The sequence below is a fragment of the Chiloscyllium plagiosum genome, unplaced genomic scaffold (genome assembly GCF_037043375.1).
Source record: "Chiloscyllium plagiosum isolate Xiang-an unplaced genomic scaffold, Cpla_swu_hap1 HiC_scaffold_7, whole genome shotgun sequence".
Taxonomy (NCBI): Eukaryota; Metazoa; Chordata; class Chondrichthyes; order Orectolobiformes; family Hemiscylliidae; genus Chiloscyllium; species Chiloscyllium plagiosum.
This window is the reverse complement of record NW_028270145.1, coordinates 111,429,628-111,451,215: the sequence shown is the minus strand read 5'-3', so window position 1 is coordinate 111,451,215 and position 21,588 is coordinate 111,429,628. Positions and strand designations below refer to the sequence as shown.

The window sequence follows — 21,588 nt, the reverse complement described above, 5'->3', positions numbered from 1 at the left end:
AGTAATCTCAAGGTCCAGTTGCATAGTCACAAAAGTGATCATTGGCAGCTGTGCCTGCTTCACAGAATATGGAGGGAAGTGCTGTCCTCTCAGCTTTCTGTGTCTCCTCACTGACTGAGCTCGGTTGTGTTGTCGTTCGGAGAGCATGATACTGCATATCTCACCGTAGAGATTGTGTTATTTGGATGAGGTTTTAAGCTCCCCTCTCAGTCTGAGCTCCCAGTATACGATCAGTTACACCCCCTCTCAATCTGAGCTCCCAGTATACGATCAGTTACACCCCCTCTCAGTCCGAGTTCCCAGTATACGATCAGTTACACCCCCTCTCAGTCTGAGTTCCCAATATAGGATCAGTTACACTCCCTCTCAGTCTGAGCTCCCAGTATACGATCAGTTACACCCCCTCTCAGTCTGAGTTCCTAGTATAGGATCAGTTACACCCCCTCTCAGTCTGAGCTCCCAGTATACGATCAGTTACACCCCCTCTCAGTCTGAGCTCCCAGTATACGATCAGTTACGCCCCCTCTCAGTCTGAGTTCCCAGTATAGGATCAGTTACACCCCCTCTCAGTCTGAGCTCCCAGTATACGATCAGTTACACCCCCTCTCAGTCTGAGTTCCTAGTGTACGATCAGTTACACCCCCTCTCAGTCTGAGCTCCCAGTATACGATCAGTTACACCCCCTCTCAGTCTGAGTTCCTAGTATAGGATCAGTTACACCCCCTCTCAGTCTGAGTTCCTAGTATAGGATCAGTTACACCCCCTCTCAGTCTGAGTTCCCAGTGTAGGATCAGTTACACCCCCTCTCAGTCTGAGCTCCCAGTGTAGGATCAGTTACACCCCCTCTCAGTCTGAGCTCCCAGTATACAATCAGTTACACCCCCTCTCAGTCTGAGTTCCTAGTATAGGATCAGTTACACCCCCTCTCAGTCTGAGTTCCCAGTATAGGATCAGTTACACCCCCTCTCAGTCTGAGCTCCCAGTATACAATCAGTTACACCCCCTCTCAGTCTGAGCTCCCAGTATACAATCAGTTACACCCCCTCTCAGTCTGAGCTCCCAGTATACAATCAGTTACACCCCCTCTCAGTCTGAGCTCCCAGTATACAATCAGTTACACCCCCTCTCAGTCTGAGCTCCCAGTATACGATCAGTTACGCCCCCTCTCAGTCTGAGTTCCCAGTATACGATCAGTTATACCCCCTCTCAGTCTGAGTTCCTAGTATATGATCAGTTACACCCCCTCTCAGTCTGAGCTCCCAGTATACGATCAGTTACACCCCCTCTCAGTCTGAGTTCCTAGTATAGGATCAGTTATACCCCCTCTCAGTCTGAGTTCCTAGTATAGGATCAGTTACACCCCCTCTCAGTCTGCGCTCCCAGTATAGGATCAGTTACACCCCCTCTCAGTCTGAGCTCCCAGTATACGATCAGTTACAACCCCTCTCAGTCTGAGTTCCCAGTATAGGATCAGTTACATTCCCTCTCAGTCTGAGTTCCCAGTATACGATCAGTTACACCCCCTCTCAGTCTGAGTTCCTAGTGTACAATCAGTTACACCCCCTCTCAGTCTGAGTTCCCAGTATAGGATCAGTTACACCCCCTCTCAGTCTGAGTTCCCAGTAAAGGATCCCCAGGTTATTATTTGGAAGGTCACTGGGGGTGGTGTGGAAATTCTCCACAATATCCTGGATCAAAATGGTTCCCTCGATCCACGTCCTGGCAGCAGGTGATCCGATCATCACTACCTGGTTGTTTGTGGGAGCGTCCTGCTGTCTTTCTGATATTACAGTAGAGATTGTTTCCATATAAAGTTAATGAGACTGTTATTTATCACCAGTCTCTGGGGATCAGTCAGCTCAGTTGTCTGGGTGGCTGGTTTATGATGGATAGTGTTGTTAATGGTCTGGGTTCAAATCCCCCACTGGGCTGTGGTTACCATGAAAGAATCTCCTTCTCAACCTTTCCCCTTGCCTGAGGCATGCTGACCCTCAGGTTAAACCACCACCATTGTGTGTGTGTGTGTCTCTCTCTCTTTCGAGAGAGATTATCCCCATGGTGACTTTACTTTTACCTCTATTTGCCCCTGAGGAGGTAGTGGAGATCCGCTTAGCATTGGTTCAGGGCAATCGAGTATCTGCTTAGAGCACGTCAGAGGGCCATCAGGAGTCAAACGCAGTGATGTAGGACTGGAGCCACGTACAGGCCCAGAGCAGGTTAAAAACAGGAAACAGGCATCCTTCCCTCAATGAATCACTTGGTCTTACAACAATCCACTCCCAAGTTTTACAGTCACTTCTTGTTATTGTAATTTCTTTTCGATTATTGAAGAAGTGAGGTCAAGCTGCTGTGCTGCTGAGGCGGGATTTGAACTTATGTTCTGAGGAAGGGTCTTTGGAACCATTAACTCTCATCTTTCTCCACAGATGCTGCCAGACCTGCTGAGCTTTTCCAGCAATTTCTGTTTGTGTTTCTGAACTTGTGTTCTCTGGTTTGTTGGTTTGTTAACAACATCAGTACAGTCTGTACCTCCTCACAACAGTGACCTTTCTAGACCACAGATGGAGGCCATTTGGCCAATCATGTCTATGTCACCCCTTTGAAAGAGCTATCCAGTTAGTTCCCCCCTCCTCTCTCTCTGTTTTTCCCCACGAGCCCTGTAAGTTTCACCTTTTCAAATGTATACATTTATGCATGTCTCCAAATTTTCTGAAAGTCTCTGTTGAATCTTTGGCCATACTTCCAGACAGTGCACTCCTCGGGAGCAAGAGTAGGCCATTTGGCCCATCGAGCCTTCTCAGCCATTCAACCTGATCAAGGCTGATCTTCCATCTCAAAACCATTTTGCCACGTTCTCTTGCTGTCTTTGGTATCCAGCAGCCTATCAATGAATGAATTCCCAGAAATTGATTCACCATCTTCTGTGTGAAGAAATTCCTCCTCCTCTGAGTCATAAATGGCTTGCCCCTTATTATGTGTCCCTGCATCTAGACATGCCCCCCCTGCCCATCTGTCCCCAAGGAGGGGGGAACATACTTCCTGCATCCACCCTGTCGGACCCTGTAAAAATGGTGTCTGATTCTATAAGCTCAGCTATCGCTCTTGTGAACTCTAGAGAATGCAGACGCAGTTTCCTCTGTTTGAAACCTCCCCCAGCCCGCGGGAAACATCCTTCCCACATTCCTGATCACAACCACCTGCTGAACAGAGAAAAGTAAATCTCTTCATTGCCCCCCCACCCCCCACAACGTTTTTGTTTTGCCAGTGAGCTAAAATCCTCTGGTTTCTGACCCTCCCACCTCTGGATAGTTTCTCCTGGTTTATCAACATCTAGCATTACCCTGAAACATCTCAGCTCAAACCGCTCTGCATTTGAATAGTTGGAATTTGCTCTTTGAGGTGCACCTGTGTTCGGAGCACCCTGGTTCTCAGTGTGTGCACGAGATAGAGACACACCAACCTTCTCAGATCAGCTCCTGAAGTGAAGGAGGATTGACCAGACAAGAAACGAGCTCCCACAGCACCTAACAGTGGGAGGAATTCGGGGAGATGCTTGGAGGGGGAGGTGGGTGGGATTTAGGGTTTGGGTGAGGGAAGAGGTTTGTGTGGAACATAAATACCAGCACAGAGCAGTTGGGCCGATTGGCCTGTTCCTGTGCCCTCAATACTCTGTCATGGTTTTCTTTTTGTTCTGCAGAAAGGTGAACAAGTGTTACAGAGGTCGCTCTTGCCCTATAATCGTTCACTGCAGGTAAGGACCTGTCGGCCAGCTTCCTCCAACTTTGTAAATAAACACTGACTACTGCTTCATTAAGAGGAATTCATAAGAAATTGGATAGGAATCTGTGAGATGCACACTCAGAACAATGGCTGCCAAGTCTAGTGACTCCATGTCAAGTGTGAAATGAATGGCTTGACTCAGTTTTTAAGAGCCTTGGGCCCCTCAGTAACAGTGCAGAGCATGATCCCATTTCCCTCTCATGTGCTTGTTCAGTTTCCCCTTTTGAAAGTTTTTAATTACTCTTTCGTGGGATGTTGCCATCACTGGCATATCCAACCCATCCATAACTGCTCTTGAATTAAGTGGCTCTCGCTCATTTCAGAGGACAGCTAAGAGTCAGTCACATCACCATTACCATGGATGAGCTCCAGTCGCTGCAACTTACTTCAGTTATGTTGTCTTTGAGCAAGCGTTCAATCTCTTTTTGAACCTGTGCCAACTTTAGAGGGTTAAGTCTATAAGGATGGTGCTTAATTGGAACAACATTTCCTGTATCTATATCATGCATAATTAAATTGGTACTTCCCAGCTTATTCCATGTATCTCCCCAGTTGATTTTTTAAAAAAATTCATTCACGGGATTAAAGCATCCCTGGCTAGACCAGCATTTATTGCCCATCCCTAATTACCCAAAGGGCAGTTAAGTTTCAACCACATTGCTGTGGGTCTGGGGTCATATGTAGGCCAGACCAGGTAAGGATGGCAGCTTCCTTCCCTGAAGGACATTAGTGAACCAGATGGGGTTTCACAACAGTCGATGATGGTTATCATGATCACCATTACAGAGAAAAGAGCGTAATAAGATTTATTAATGGAATTCAAACTTATGTTGCCTGACCTGCTGTGCTTTTCCAGCACTACTCTAATCTTGACTCTGATCTCTAGCATCTGCAGTACACACTTTCGCCATAGTGGGATTCACTCCGAGGCATTAGCCTGGCTCTCTGGGTTATCAGTCCAGTGACCCTATCATTTCTCCTTACTTATGCAGCTGTTACCATGACCATTTCTGACACCACATTCCAGATCCCTTACGACTCAGTAAGTTTTTACAAAGTTTCTCCTCACTTCTTTCCCTCCAATTATCTTAAGTTTGTGTCCCTCTGGTTACTTAACCCTCCTCAAAACAGTTTCTCTTTCATTGCACTCTGAAAAAGAATTCTCTGAAATCTCCCTTTTCTCTTCCCTCTAGGAGAGATTGAGAACTGCAGAGGCTGGCGATCAGTTGAAAAGTGCTGGAAAAGCACAGCCGGTCAGGCAGCATCCGAGGAGCAGGAGAGTCGATGATTCAGGCATTTGCCCTTCATCAGGAATGTGGGGGATGGTCCAAGGGGGCTGAGAGGTAAATGGGAGGGGGGTGGGGCTGGGGAGAAGGTAACTGGGAAAGTGATAGATCGATGAAGGTGGGGGGGTGAAGGTGATAGATCAGAGAGGAGGGTGGAGCTGATAGGTGGGAAGGAAGATGGACAGTTAGGACAGGTAAAAACGGCGGTGGTGAGTTGGAGGGTTAGATCTGGGATGAGGTGGGGGGGGTGGAGAAATGATGAAACTGGTGAAATCAACATTAATCCCATGTGGTTGGAGGGTCCCGAGGTGGAAGATGAAGCATTCTTCCTCCAGGCAAAGGGTTGATAGGACTTGATGGTGGAGGAGGCCCAGAACTTGCATGTCCTTGGTGGAGTGGGACGGGGAGTTGAAGTGGTCAACCACAGAATGGTGGGGTTGGTTGGTGCACATGTCCCAGAGATATTCCCTGAAATATTCCGTGAGTTGGCACCCTGTCTCCCTGATGGTAGAGGAGACCACATTGAGAGCAACGGACATAGTAGATGAGGTGTTTGGAGGTGAGGAAAATCACTGTCGGATGTAGAAGGATCCTTTGGGGCCTTGGACAGAGGTGAGGGGGAAAGATGTGGGCGCAAGAGGTGTAAAACGTGCAAACACACCTCCCTTCTCACCTCCATCCAAGGCCCCAAAGGATCCTTCCATATCATCCTGCAGAGATTTTCCCGCACCTCCAAACTTCTCATCTACTGTGTCCGTTGCTCTCGATGTGGTCTCCTGTACATCGGGGAGACAGGACACCAACTCGTGGAACATTTCAGAGGATATCTCTGGGACACAAGCACTAAACAGCCCCACTGCCCCGTGGCTGACCACTTCAACTCTCTCTTCCAGTCTGCCAAGGACATGCAAGTCCTTGGCCTCCTTCACCGCCAAATTCTAGCCACCTGATGCCTGGAGGAAGAACGCCTCACCTTCCGCCTCAGGACCCTCCAACCACATGGGATCAATGTGGATTTCACCAGTTTCCTCATTTGCCCTCTCCCCACTTCATCCCAGATCCAACCCTCCAACTCGACACCGCCCTCATCACCCGTCCATCTTCTTTCCCAACTATCCGCTCCACCCTCCTCTCCAACTTATCACCATCACCCCCACCTTCATCTACTTATTGCATTCCCAGTTAGCGTCCCCTCATGCTCCAACCCTTTCCCATTTATCTCTCAGCCCCCTTAGGCCCCAACATTCCTGATGAAGAGCTTATGTTTGAAACCTCGACTGTCCTGCTCCTCGGATGCTGCCTGACCTGCTGTGCTTTTCCAGCACCACACTTTTTGACTTCACTAATGAAGGCAATCCTAGCTTTTTCTCTCTCCAAATAGTTTATGGGGCGAGTAACATTGTGTTAATATTACTGCACGAGTAATCTCGAGGACTGAAATGAAACACGTGTGCCTTTAATAATGATGATGAAGATACTGGTTTCACATGTAAACCCATCTGGTTCACTGAACTCCCTTACTTGGTCTGGACTACATGTGACTCCAGACCCAACGCAATGTAGTTGTCTTTTAACTGCCCTCTGGAATGGGGTAATCCATACAGGACCACAAAGGCAGCTCACCATCATCTTTGGGTGATGGGCACTAAGGGATGGGTTGTGCCCATATCCCAATTATGAATTCTACAAAGCTGCCTATCCCTGAACCATCCTTTGCAGGATCTGCCGTCCTTCCTGACGGGTGGTGCCCAGGACGCAAACACTAATTCTCTCACTGTCCTCCCGGTGAGTTATAAATATCTAAATCGTAAACATTAACGGCTTAACGTTTCTGCTTTCTGAACTCCGTGTGGAAGAAACTCTGTGGTACATTTCCAACTGTAGCTCGGCGCAAATTTGCAATTTCTCCTTGAGGGAGTAGTGCCCCGACAATTCCTGGTGAGGGACTGTTCATTTAAATGAGCAAGGCAGAAATGGGTACTGCAGATGCTGGAAATCAGACTCTAGATTAGAGTGGTGCTGGAAAAGCACAGCAGGTCAGGCAGCATCCGGGGAGCAGTAGGACAAGCAAGAAGTTACACACCTCCCCCTCCATGAACACACAGTCAGATCTCACGGTGCACTGCCTCTCACCCTGGCGCTAACCTGATTGTCTTCATTTTACAGTGATGGGGCTGGAAGAACTGGAACATACATTTTAATTGATATGGTTCTCAACAGAATGTCCAAAGGTAATCCTCGAGTGAGCGTGTGGCACTGCACATCTTTGTTCTGTAAGATAATGGTTCTGAAACAGTTAATGCTGAACATAGAACAGAGAACAATACAGCGCAGAACAGGCCCTTCGGCCCTCGATGTTGCGCTGACCTGTGAACTATTCTCAGCTCATTTCACCTACACTATCCCATCATCATCCATGTGCTTATCCAAGGATTGTTTAAATCTCCCTAATGTGGCTGAGTTACCTACTGGTAGGTAAGGCATTCCACGCCCTTACCACTCTCTGAGTAAAGAACCTGCCTCTGACATCTGTCTTAAATCTAGCACCCCTCAATTTGTAGTTATGCCCCCTCATACATGCTGACACTACATGAGCAAAACCAATGTGGTGTACAAAATCCTATGCAAGGACTGCACAAAACACTACATAGGACAAACAGGAAGACAGCTAATGATCCGCATCCATGAACACCAACTAGCCACGAAACGACACAACCAGCTATCCTTAGTAGCCACACACGCAGATGACAAGCAACATGAATTCGACTGGGACAACACTACCATTATAGGGCAAGCCAAACAGAGAACAGCCAGGGAATTCCTAGAGGCATGGCACTCATCCACAGATTCAATCAATAAGCACATCGACCTGGACCCAATATACCGGCCACTACAGCGGACAGCTGGAACTGACAACCGGAAGCGGCAGGGACAGGCAACTATAAATACCGGAGGAAACACCACAGAAGCGCTTCACAGGAGGCTCCCAAGCACTGAGGATGTCACCTAGACAGGGGACGAAACGTCTGCAACACAAATTCCCAGCTCGGCGAACAGAACCACAACGAGTACCCGAGCTACAAATCTTCGCACAAACTGTGTCTAAGTCATTTATAAAAATGACAAACAGCAGTGGTCCCAAAACAGATCCTTGAGGCACATCACTAATAACTGGACTCCGGGCGGAATATTTTTCATCAACCACCACTCGCTGCCTTCTTACAGAAAGCTAGTTTCTAATCCAAACTGCTAAATCACCCTCAATCCTGTGCCTCTGCATTTTCTCCAACAGCCTACCGTGTGGAACCTTATCAAAGGCCTTACTGAAGCTACATTATGCCCCACCCAATCAGATGATTTCACGCGGGAAAGGAACAATTGAGCTCAATGGAGATAGATGTCTCAACCCTACCTCCTGACAATCTTTGCAATGGCACTTCACTACTGAATGTTATCTTGGTCTAACGCTCTAATTCAGCTCCCTCTCGTCGTGAAAGAGTAGTGCCTCTACTTGTCCAGACTCAGCGCTGGCTTGCTGCTGCTGATTAGTCAGACCCTTGGGTTTAGTGGAGAGAAGAGGATTGGGTCTTGTGGTGTAATGGTAATGGGACAGAAAATCTGGGTTCAAGTCCCACTTGCCCCAGAGGATCCACGAGGCACCTTAACCTGAGTAAGGGCTGGAAATGAATTAATCCTGAGGTCATGGTATTGGAAAAGTACTTCTGGAAATCATAGGGTCATTACGATGCAGAGGGAACACATTGTATCTGCACCGATTCTGTTACCAGGTGCCAATCCCCTGCATTTTCCCCATGTCTCCGCTCACCATTTTTGTCTAAATAACTATCCCAACACCTCTCTTCAAGCCCCCAGTGGACCTGCCCCCACCTAATGGCAGTCCTTTCCCAGGACTGGAAATGTGATGGGGGGGTAGATGCATTTACAGCGATAAAAGGATAATCTTAAAAAATTGAGGACAGACCGTAAAGGAAGATGGAAGAAGTTTTAAGACTGTAGTAAGATCAGGACATTCCTGCCTGACCAGGGTAATGAACAAAGAAGGTCAGTGGTACCACTGGAACCCAACCGCCCAATGGATGCAACCACAAAATTCAACATAAAAACCTCAAAGTTAACAACGGTGAGAAGAACCCACTCAACTGAGGAGGACAACGTCTTCATAAGGAAAGTGAGTTGACTACTTTAAGACCGTCTCTGCTTTAAGGAGACCCATGATGTGGGGATTCCGGTGTTGGGCTGGGGTGGACAAGGTCAGAGGTCACACCACACCAGGTTATAGTCCTTGACTTCACCTGATGAAGGGGCAGCCTGCTGAAAGCTTGTGATTTAAAATAAACCTGTTGGACTGTAACCTGGTGTGGTGTGACCTCTGACATTACGGAGACCCAGACAGACAGTGAGGAGCTGAAAAAGTGTAAACGGACAAACAGCAGCACTCAGAAGGAAGAGGGCAGCACTTCCAAAGCGATTATAGTTATTTATAAGTTATTTACACAGCAGAACCAATTTGAGAGCAAATTGATACAGCCACTTTGACTTTGTGCAGTCTCAGGGTCAATATTTCAATGCCTTATCTTTCAAGGAAAACCTATTATTCCCAGTGACGGAGATAATGCTAAATAAGTAGCAGTCCTGCAGTGACACAACTGAGGATGTGAAAACCTCCAACTCATGAGTGAGACAGCCGTAAGATTGAAGATGTTTGACCCTCATCAGAAAGTGGAAGTAAAGAGTTTACACACTTTGACTCCGATGTATCAGCAGATTGAGAGTAACGATTGCCTTCAGCTGGGACTGAGCTGCCTGCAACTCTGTAAGAAAGCAGGGCACTGTCCACAGGTTCAGGACACAATCAACTCTGAGCACTCACCGTGTTGCAAGGATGGAAGCAAATATTTCAATGGAGCAGCACCTTCTATGATGAACTCTGAATCACCTTCCCTGAAATATTAACTGTGGACATGTTACTAGACTAGGAACTCGGAGTCCTGTCCCAGAAAATGTACAGAGGCTTAGTGCTCCTCCCACAATGACAGATTAAGCAGATTATAGAATCCCTACAATGTGGAAATAAGCCCTTCGGCCCAATAAGTCCACACCGACCCTCCAAAGAGTAGCCCAACCAGACCCATTCCGCCTACCCTATATTTGCCCCTAACCTATACATCCCTGAACACTATGGGCAATTTCCCATGGCCAGTTCACCCTAACCTGCACATCTTTGGACTGTGGGAGGAAACCCACACAGACACGGGGAGAATGTGTAAACTCCACACAGACAGTCACCCGAGGCTGGAATCGAACCCAGGTCCCTAGCGCTGTAACGTAGCAGTGCTAACCACTGAGCCACCATGCCACTCCAGAGCCGATGAATATGGTTTTAAAAATCTGGAAAGAAACACTGGTAAATGTGACCATGAAACTGTCAGCGAGCAGCTCCTTCATTTCACTCTCCTGGTGAAAGCGAGCGTAGAATGTGTTGAGCCTGTTGGGTAGCGACATACCGTTGGCTGCGATTCTGTTTAACTTCGCCACTTCTCCAATTGGTAGCAACTGCTTCAGGGTCTATAAAACTTTGAAATATGACCATCAGTGTATCTCATATTTCCAGAGCCATTTCCTTTAGTATTCTGGGGTATAGGTTAACGGGCCCTGGGGACGTGCCAGCTTTTAACCCCATTAATATTCCCAACACTTTTTTTTATTTTGCTAATACTGATTCCAAAAAAGAACAATACAGCTCAAAAACAGGCCCTTCGGCCCTCCAAGCCTGCGCTAACACATTTTGCCCTTCCATACTAAAACTGTCTTCACTTAGAGGATCCGTATCCCTCTATTTCCTTCCTATCCCTATATCCATCCAGGTGCTTCTTGAATGCTGCTACTGTGTCTGTTTCCACCCCCTCCTCTGGCAGCGTGTTCCAGACACTCACCACCCTTTGTGTGAAAAACTTGCCTCACACATCTCTTTTAAACTTCCCCCCTCCTGCACCTTGAACCTGTGCCCCTGAGTAATTGACCCCTCCAACCTGGGAAAAACCCTCATACTTGCCACTCGATCCTCGCTATTCACAATCTTATAAACTTCTATCAGGTCATCCCTCAACCTCCTGTGTTCCAGTGAAAACAAACCCAGTCTATCCAACCTTTCTTCATTGCTACACACCCCCAGACCAGACACCATCCTGGTAAACCTTTTCTGTACCCTCCCCAAAGCATCCACATCCTATGGGGACCAGAACTGTGCGCAATATTCCAAGAGAAATCATGTCTCACAAACTTGATTGAGTTTTTTGAAGAAGTAACAAAGAAGATTGATGAGGGCAGAGCAGTAGATGTGATCTATATGGACTTCAGTAAGGCATTCGACAAGGTTCCCCATGGGAGACTGATTAGCAAGGTTAGATCTCATAGAATAAAGGGGGAACTAGCCATTTGGATACAGAACTGGCTCAAAGGTAGAAGACAGAGGGTGGTGGTGGAGGGTTGTTTTTCAGACTGGAGGCCTGTGACCAGTGGATTGCCACAAGGATCGGTGCTGGGTCCTCTACTTTTGTCATTTACATAAATGATTTGGATGTGAGCATAAGAGGTACAGTTAGTAAGTTTGCAGATGACACCAAAATTGGAGGTGTAGTGGACAGCAAAGAGGGTTACCTCAGATTACAATAGGATCTTGACCAGATGGGCCAATGGGCTGAGAAGTGGCAGATGGAGTTTAATTCCGATAAATGCGAAGTGCTGCATTTTGGGAAAGCAAATCTTAGCAGGACTTATACACCTAATGGTAAGGTCCTAGGGAGTGTTGTTGAACAAAGAGACCTTGGAGTGCAGGTTCATAGCTCCTTGAAAATGGAGTCACAGGTAGATAGGATAGTGAAGAAGGCGTTTGGTATGCTTTCCTTTATTGGTCAGAGTATTGAGTACAGGAGTTGGGAGGTCATGTTGCGACTGTACAGGACATTGGTTAGGCCACTGTTGGAATATTGTGTGCGGTTCTGGTCTCCTTCCTATCGGAAAGATGTTGTGAAACTTAAAAGGGTTCAGAAAAGATTTACAAGGATGTTGCCAGGGTTGGAGAATTTGAGCTATAGGGAGAGGCTGAACAGGCTGGGTCTGTTTTCCCTGAAGCGTCGTAGGCTGAGGGGTGACCTTATAGAGGTTTACAAAATTATGAGGGGCATGGATAGGATAAATAAACAATGTCTTTTCCCTGGGATCGGGGAGTCCAGAACTAGAGGGCATAGGTTTAGGGTGAGGGGAAAGATATAAAAGAGACCTAAGGGGCAACTTTTTCACGCAGAGAGTGGTACGTGTATGGAATGAGCTGCCAGAGGATGTGGTGGAGGCTGGTAGAATTGCAACATTTAAGAAGCATTTGGATGGGTATATGAATAGGAAGGGTTTGGAGGGATATGGGCCGGGTGCTTGCAGGTGGGCCTAGATTGGGTTGGGATATCTAGTTGGCATGGACGGGTTGGACCGAAGGGTCTGTTTCCATGCTGTACACCTCTGTGACTCTAAGTGTGGGCGTTAATTCCCTTTAATTCTGCCTTATCTCCAGACTCTTAGTTCCCTAATACTTCTGGGAGGTTATGTCTTTTGTAAAGTAAACAGAACTAAACTAGATGCTCAATTTTTTGTTCCCTGTTGTAAATTCCCTGGCTTCTGTCTGTAAGGAACCTACATTTGTCCATATTAATTTTTTTCAGATATTTATAGAAGCTCTTACAGTCAGCTTTTAAGTTTCCTGCAAAGAAGTGTGGTTCAAGTCCCACCTACTCCAGAGGTGTATCATAGCATATTAGAACAAGTTCACTCAAAAGTATCAATAGAACTTTGGACTATTTCTAACAGATTTTGTTTCTAATTTTCAGTATCTGCGGTATTTTTTTCTAACACCATGGATGTGGAAGGATTTACTAGGATGTTGCCTGGTATGGAGGGAAGGTCTTATGAGGAAAGGCTGAGGGACTTGAGGCTGTTTTCGTTAGAGAGAAGAAGGTTAAGAGGTGACTTACAGAGACATATAAGGTGATCAGAGGATTAGATAGGGTGGACAGTGAGAGCCTTTTTACTCAGATGGTGATGGCTAGCATGAGGGGACATCACTTTAAATTGATTAGATTCCCTACAGTGTGGATACAGGCCCTTCGGCCCAACCAGTCCACACTGACCCTCTGAAGAGCAACCCGCCCAGACCTACTTCTCTTCCGACTAATATTCCTAACACTATGGACAGCTTAGCATGGCCAATTCACCTAACCTGCACATCTTTGGATTGTGGTAGGAAACCAGAGCACCCGGAGGAAACCCATGCAGACACGGGGAGAATGTGCAAACTCCACATAGACAGTCGCCCGAGACTGGAATCAAACCCGGGATCCTGGTGCTGTGAGGCAGCAGTGCTAACCACTGAGCCATCGTGCCGCCCCAAAGGGGGTAATAGATATAGGACAGATGTCAGAGGTAGGTTCTTTACTCAAAGTAGTGAGGGTGTGGAATGCCCTGCCTGCAACAGTAGCAGACTTGCCAACTTCAACATTTAAATGGTCATTGGATACACATATGGATGATAATGGAATAGTGTAGGATAGATGGGCTTCAGATTGGATTCACAGGTTGGCACAACATCGAGGGCCGAAGGGCCTGTACTGTGCTGCAAATGTTCTATGTTCTGTATTTTATGGGGATAATTTTGACTTTGTCCCAATGGACTAAACCGACTGACACTGGTTTAGCTGCGTGTTTTACATCCTGCATTGTTCCATTTTCGATTGATTTCAGTAGGTGAATCCATAGGGACCTAAGATCAGTACTAACCCCCATTGCAAGGTCTGTTGGTTTGCTTAACACAGGTTTTTAAAGGACGATGTCTGTGCTCATGGTATAACATGCCTTTGTCACAATGGACCCCCCCTCTCATTGATGTTTATCATCTGGGCCTTAGGTGTGAAGGAGATCGACATTGCTGCTACTCTTGAACACATACGCGATCAGAGACCTGGCATGGTGCGCACGAAGGTAATGTTAATCCCACTGGAGTCTGGGTGATTTCAGAATTGAGTTTCCAGTGTGTGTGTGTGTGTGTGTGGAACTACAGCAGCCTTTCGTTTCAGAGTGTGACGGAGACCCAGCCTTGACGTCACGTTCTCAGTGCATCCCCTTTGTGGCTTAGTGTCCAGGTCCACTTACCCACTCACAATCTGACATCCCCAGTCGGGCTCCAGCTAATAACACTAAGAATGCCAATGCCATGTACTCACACATCACAGAATGTGGACAAATCTGCCCATCGAGCCGATGCCAGCTCGAAAGATAGACCATAACAAAGTGCTAATGTTACTGGTTTTATTCATCCCGAAGCCCAGGCTAATGCTCTGGGGATGTCATGGAATTTAAATTCAGTCAATAAATCGGCAACCTAAAGCTAATCTTAATTGTCACCATGATAATTCATAGAATCGCAACAGTGTGGAAGTAGGCCATTCGGCCCCATCGAATCCACACCAACCCTCCGAAGAGAAATCCACACAGACACACCCCTGTAACACTGCATTTCCCATGGCTCATCCACCTAACCTATACATCCCTGAACACTACGGGGCAATTTAGCGTGGCCAATCCTCCGAACCTGCACATCTTTGGACTGTGGGAGGAAACCGGAGCACCCGGTGGAAACTCCACACTGACAGTCGCCCGAGGCTGGAATCGAACCCGGGTCACCCCTGAGTGCTAACCCCTGAGTCAACGTGCTGCCCTGATTGGTGTTTTACAAAAAAAAAACCATCTGGTTAACTGATGCTCTTAGGGAAAAATTTAGGGAATTCTGCCACCCTTGCCTGGTTTGGCATCCATGTGACTCCAGACCCACAGCGAATGTGATTGGATGTTAACTGCCCTCTGAAATGTCCTGGCAAACCACACAGGTCAAGGGCAGCTGGGGATGGACAATAACTATTGGGATCACCCATGATCCCTGGAGCCCACTGAAGAATAAAGAATAAAAATAGTTCTATCAATCCCAGTCCCTCTCCTTAAAGTTATTTTTCCTTTTCATACAGTTCCCATCTGAAAGTGCCTGTTGAATCTGCATTCTCCACCAACGGCCCTTATCAGACCAGAACTTGCTTTTGATACCCTGCCCCAGGAATTATCTAAAATCTGTGCACTCTGGTTACTGACCAGATTGTTACAAAGCAATCCTTCTAAATGACAGCCTGTAAACCAGTTGGGATATTTTCTGTGACTTGAAGCAAAGTCAAGCTCCACGAAGATGAACTTTCATTTCTGTGGTGTCCTTCATGATTTTAGGGTGTCCCAGATTGTTTCACTGATAACACACCATTGGAGTGTGGACACGGTTACAAAGTAATGATCCAACAGCCATTGTAAGCTCCCTCCAGGCAGTTATGTGATAACAAAATGATTTTGGTCTGAGTTGAAGGTTAAATGTTATCTCCAGGACACTGGGGTGAACTCCCTTCTTTTTCTGTGAGATAGTTCAGATCCACTGCAGGGGTTTCACATCTCAGCAAAATGAAGAAGCCTCCCACAGTGCGGCACTCCCTCAATACTGACCCTCTGACAGTGTGGCACTCCCTCAGTACTGACTCTCTGACAGTGCAGCACTCCCTCAGTACTGACCCTCCGACAGTGCGGCACTCCCTCAGTACTGACCCTCTGACAGTGCAGCACTCCCTCAGTACTGACCCTCCGACAGTGCAGCACTCCCTCAGTACTGACCCTCCAACAGAACGGCACTGCCTCGGTGCTGATCCTCCGACAGTGTTTCACTCCCTCAGTACTGACCCTGCGACAGTGCGGCACTCCCTCACCACTGACCCTCTGACCGTGCAGCACTCCCTCAGTACTGACCCTCCGACAGTGCAGCACTCCCTCAGTACTGACCCTGCGACAGTGCGGCACTCCCTCACCACTGACCCTCTGACAGTGCAGCACTCCCTCAGTACTGACCCTCCGACAGTGCAGCACTCCCTCAGTACTGACCCTCCAACAGAACGGCACTGCCTCGGTGCTGATCCTCCGACAGTGTGTCACTCCCTCAGTACTAACCCTCTGACAGTGCGGCACTCCCTCACCACTGACCCTCTGACAGTGTGGCACTTCCTCAGCACTGACCCTTCGACAGTGCGGCACTCCCTCAGTACTGACCCTCTGACAGTGCAATTCCTCAGTGCTGACCCTCTGACATTGCGGCACTCCCTCAGTACTGACCCTCTGACAGTGCGGCACTCCCTCAGCACTGACCCTCTGACATGGTGGGACTCCCTCAGCACTGACCCTCTGACATGGTGGGACTCCCTAAGCACTGACCCTCTGACAGTGCGGCACTCCCTTAGTGCTAACCCTTTGACAGTGTGGCACTCCCTCATTACTGACCCTCTGACAGTGCAGCATTCCCTCAGTACTGACCCTCCAACAGTACAGCACTCCCTCAGCACTGACCCTCAGACAGTGCGGCACTCCCTCAGCACTGACCCTCCGACAAGTGTGGCACGATCTTAGTACTGACCCTTCTACAGTGCGTCACTCCGTCAGTACTGACCCTCTGACAGTGCTGCACTCCCTCAGTACTGACACTTCGACAGTGCAGCACTCCCTCAGTACTGACCCTTCGAACAGTGCGACACTCCCTCAGTACTGACCCTCTGACAGTGCTGCACTCCCTCAGTACTGACCCTCTGACAGTGTGGCACTCCCTCAGCACTGACCCAACGTCAGTGTGGCACTCCCTTAGTACTGACCTTCTGATAGAGCTGCACTCCCTTAGTGCTGACCCTCTGACAGTGCGGCACTCCCTCAGCACTGACCCTCTGACAGTGTGGCACTCCCTCAGCACTGACCCTTCGACAGTGCGTCACTCACTCAGTACTGACCCTCTGTCAGTGCTGCACTCCCTCAGCACTGACCCTCTGACAGTGCAGCACTCCCTCAGTACTGACCCTCCGACAGTGCGGCACTCCCTCAGCACTGACCCTCCGACAGTGCGGCACTCCCTCAGTACTGACCCTCTGACAGTGCAGCAGTCCCTCAGCACTGACCCTCCAACATGATGGCACTCCCTCAGCACTGACCCTTCGACAGTGCGGCACTCCCTCAGTACTGACCCTTCGAAAGTGTGGCACTCGCTCAGTACTGACCCTCTGACAGATCTGTACTCCCTTAGTACTGACCCTCTAACAGTGCGACACTCCCTCAGCACTGACCCTCTGACAGTGTGGCACTCCCTCAGTACTGACCCTCCGACAGTGCGGCGCTCCCACAGTGAGGCACTCCCTTAGCACTGACCGTCCGACAGTGTGGCACTCCCTCAGTACTGACCCTCTGACAGTGCGACACTCCCTCAGCACTGACCCTCTGACAGTGTGGCACTCCCTCAGCACTGACCCAACGAGAGTGCGGCTCTCCCTCAGTACTAACCCTTCGAACAGTGCAGCACTTCCTCAGCACTGACCCTCTGACAGTACGGCACTCCCTCAGCACTGACCCTTCGACGGTATGGCTCTAACTCGGTACTGACCCTCTGACAGTGCAGAACGTCCTCAGTACTGACCCTCTCACAGTGCGACACACCCTCAGTGATAACCCTCTGACAATGCGGCAGTCCCTCAGTACTGACCCTCTGACAGTGCAGCATTCCCTCAGTACTGACCCTCCGACAGTGCGGCACTCCCTCAGCACTGACCCTCCAACAAGTGTGGCACGATCTTAGTACTGACCCTTCGACAGTGCGGCACTCCCCCAATACTGACACTCTGACAGTGCTGCACTCCCTCAGTACTAACCCTTTCTTCAGTGCGGCACTCCCTCAGTACTGACCCTTCGACAGTGCAGCACTCCCTCAGTACTGACCCTTCGAACAGTGCGGCACTTCCTCAGTACTGACCCTCTGACAGTGCTGCACTCCTTCAGTACTGACCCTCTGACATTGTGGCACTCCCTCAGTACTGACCCAACGTCAGTGTGGCACTCCCTTAGTACTGACCCTTCGACAGTGCGGCACTCCCTCAGTACTGACCCTCTGTCAGTGCTGCACTCCCTCAGCACTGACCCTCTGACAGTGTGTCACTCCCTCAGCACTGACCCTTCAACAGTGCGTCACTCACTCAGTACTGACCCTCTGTCAGTGCTGCACTCCCTCAGCACTGACCCTCTGTCAGTGCTGCACTCCCTCAGCACTGACCCTCTGACAGTGTGGCACTCCCTCAGCACTGACCCTCCGACAGTGCGGCACTCCCTCAGTACTGACCCTCTGACAGTGCAGCACTCCCTCAGCACTGACCCTCCGACATGGTTGCACTCCCTCAGCACTGACCCAACAACAGTGCGGCACTCCCTTAGTGCTGACCCTTCGACAGTGCGGCACTCCCTCAGTACTGACCCTTCAACAGTGTGGCACTCACTCAGTACTGACCCTCTGACAGATCTGTACTCCCTTAATACTGACCCTCTGACAGTGCGACACTCCCTCAGCACTGACCCTCTGACAGTGTGGCACTCCCTCAGTACTGACCCTCCGACAGTGCGGCGCTCCCACAGTGCGGCACTCCCTTAGCACTGACCGTCCGACAGTGTGGCACTCCCTCAGTACTGACCCTCTGACAGTGCGACACTACCTCAGCACTGACCCTCTGACAGTGTGGCACTCCCTCAGCACTGACCCAACGAGAGTGCGGCTCTCCCTCAGTACTGACTCTTCGAACAGTGCAGCACTCCCTCAGCACTGACCCTCTGACAGTACGGCACTCCCTCAGCACTAACCCTTCGACGGTATGGCTCTAACTCGGTACTGACCCTCTGATAGTGCAGAACGTCCTCAGTACTGACCCTCTCACAGTGCGGCACACCCTCAGTCTTAACCCTCTGACAATGCGGCACTCCCTCAGTACTGACCCTCTGACAGTGCAGCATTCCCTCAGTACTGACCCTCCAACAGTACAGCACTCCCTCAGCACTGACCCTCAGACAGTGCGGCACTCCCTCAGCACTGACCCTCCGACAAGTGTGGCACTCCCTCAGCACTGACCCCCTGACAGTGCTGCACTCCCTCAGTACTGACCCTCTGACAGTGTGGCACTCCCTCAGCACTGACCCAACGTCAGTGTGGCACTCCCTTAGTACTGACCCTTCAACAGTGCGGCACTCCTCAGCGCTGACCCTCCGACAGTGTGGCACTCCCTCAGCACTGACCCCCTGACAGTGCTGCACTCCCTCAGTACTGACCCTCTGACAGTGTGGCACTCCCTCAGCACTGACCCAACGTCAGTGTGGCACTCCCTCAGTACTGACCCTCTGACAGTGCGGCACTCCCCCAGCACTGACCCTCTGACAGTAGGTCACTCCATCAGCACTGATCCTTCGACAGTGCGTCACTCCCTCAGTACTGACCCTCTGACAGTGCGGCACTCCCTCAGTACTGACCCTCTGACAGTGCGGCATTCCCTCAGCACTGACCCTTCGACAGTGCTGCACTCCTCAGCGCTGACCCTTCAACGGTGTGGCACTCCCTCAGTACTGACCCCCTGACAGTGCTGCACTCCCTTAGTACTGATCCTCTGACAGTGCGGCACTCCCCCAGCACTGACCCTCTGACAGTGCGGCACTCCCTCAGCACTGATTCTTCGACAGTGCATCACTCCCTCAGCACTGACCCTCTGACAGTGCGGCACTCCCTCAGGATGACCCTCCGACAGTGTGGCACTCTCTCAGTACTGACCCTCTGACAGTGCGTCACTCCCTCAGCACTGACCCTCTGACAGTGCGGCACTCCCTCTGGATGACCCTCCGACAGTGTGGCACTCCCTCAGCACTGACCCTCTGACAATGCGGCACTCCCTCACGACTGACCCTCCGACAGTGTGGCACTCCCTCAGTACTGACCCTCTGACAGTGCAGCACTCCCTCAGGACTCACCTTCCTGACAGTGCGGCACTCCCTCAGCACTGACCCTCCGACAGTGCGGCACTCCCTCAGCACTGACCCTCTGACAGTGCGGCACTCCCTCAGCACTGACCCTCTGACAGTGCGGCACTCCCTCAGCACTGACCCTCCGACAGTGTGGCACTCCCTCAGTACTGACCCTCTGACAGTGCAGCACTCCCTCAGCACTGACCCTCCGACAGTGCGGCACTCCCTCAGCACTGACCCTCCGACAGTGCGGCACTCCCTCAGCACTGACCCTCCGACAGTGTGGCACTCCCTCAGTACTGACCCTCTGACAGTGCGGCACTCCCTCAGTACTGACCCTCTGATAGTGCGGCACTCCCTCAGCACTGACCCTCCGACAGTGTGGCACTCCCTCAGTACTGACCCTCTGATAGTGCGGCACTCCCTCAGCACTGACCCTCCGACAGTGCGGCACTCCCTCAGGACTCACCTTCCTGATAGTGCGGCACTCCCTCAGCACTGACCCTCTGATAGTGCGGCACTCCCTCAGCACTGACCCTCCGACAGTGCGGCACTCCCTCAGCACTGACCCTCCGACAGTGTGGCACTCCCTCAGTACTGACCCTCTGACAGTGCGGCACTCCCTCAGTACTGACCCTCTGATAGTGCGGCACTCCCTCAGCACTGACCCTCCGACAGTGTGGCACTCCCTCAGTACTGACCCTCTGATAGTGCGGCACTCCCTCAGCACTGACCCTCCGACAGTGCGGCACTCCCTCAGGACTCACCTTCCTGATAGTGCGGCACTCCCTCAGCACTGACCCTCTGATAGTGCGGCACTCCCTCAGCACTGACCCTCTGATAGTGCGGCACTCCCCCGAGCACTGCATTGGCGCCTCAGCCTGGATTATGGGCTCTGTGTCCCTTGGCGATAAAGCATGGCTGGACGGTTTTTGATTTTGGATTCTAAGCAACCTCCTCTTTGTTTTTCGGTGCAGGACCAGTTTGAGTTTGCGCTGACTGCTGTAGCAGAGGAAGTGAACGCCATCCTAAGGGCTCTGCCCCAGTGACCTGCTGCCCGGACCCTCAGTGAAGAACTAGCCATCAATCCAGCTTTGTGCTTCATGCACCCCCTCTCCCACCACACCCCACCTGACATCCTCCGCAGCCTGTACCGCGTTCGTGTCTTCTGTCACATGTCCTGTCTTGCTTTGGAAACCGCGACACGCAGTGCAGTGACCCTTCTGGGAGGCACTGCTCCATACTGACCTGTTCATATTGAAGTAGCTACCTAACCAATGAACAGCAGCAAGAACCTCAGGCAAGGGGCAGCCCACTGATCACTGACAGGTCCCAAGGAAAGATGTTCCCCCCCCTTCCACCCACCAACCGTAACATTAGAGCAGCACAGGAGGCCATTCAGCCTGACAGCACTGTGCACGTCACAGAATTATTACGGTGCCAAAGGAGGCCATTCAGCCCATCGTAATGAACATTCCCTGGGGTTTGTCTTTCGCGAGGCCCTGCAAGCTCTGAGTGTCTGTGTATGTAAGTGTGTCTGTGTGCCCATTAGTGTTTGTGTGAGGGGGTT

At 50.1% G+C, this 21,588-nt stretch overlaps 1 protein-coding gene across 1 annotated transcript in view; it reads left to right on the top strand.

Annotated features, from left to right (window-relative positions):
* LOC122551951 (receptor-type tyrosine-protein phosphatase-like N) overlaps nt 1-21,588 on the top strand; it is a 241,737-nt gene that overhangs the window by 220,050 nt on the left and 99 nt on the right. Inside the window, exons 20-23 of the mRNA XM_087989355.1 lie at nt 3,698-3,751; nt 7,233-7,297; nt 14,038-14,111; nt 20,996-21,588. The exon at nt 20,996-21,588 is cut by the window's right edge and continues 99 nt beyond it. Coding sequence (XP_087845481.1) covers nt 3,698-3,751; nt 7,233-7,297; nt 14,038-14,111; nt 20,996-21,067 — 265 coding nt within the window. The 3' untranslated portion in view covers nt 21,068-21,588. The remainder of the gene's footprint in view (nt 1-3,697; nt 3,752-7,232; nt 7,298-14,037; nt 14,112-20,995) is intronic.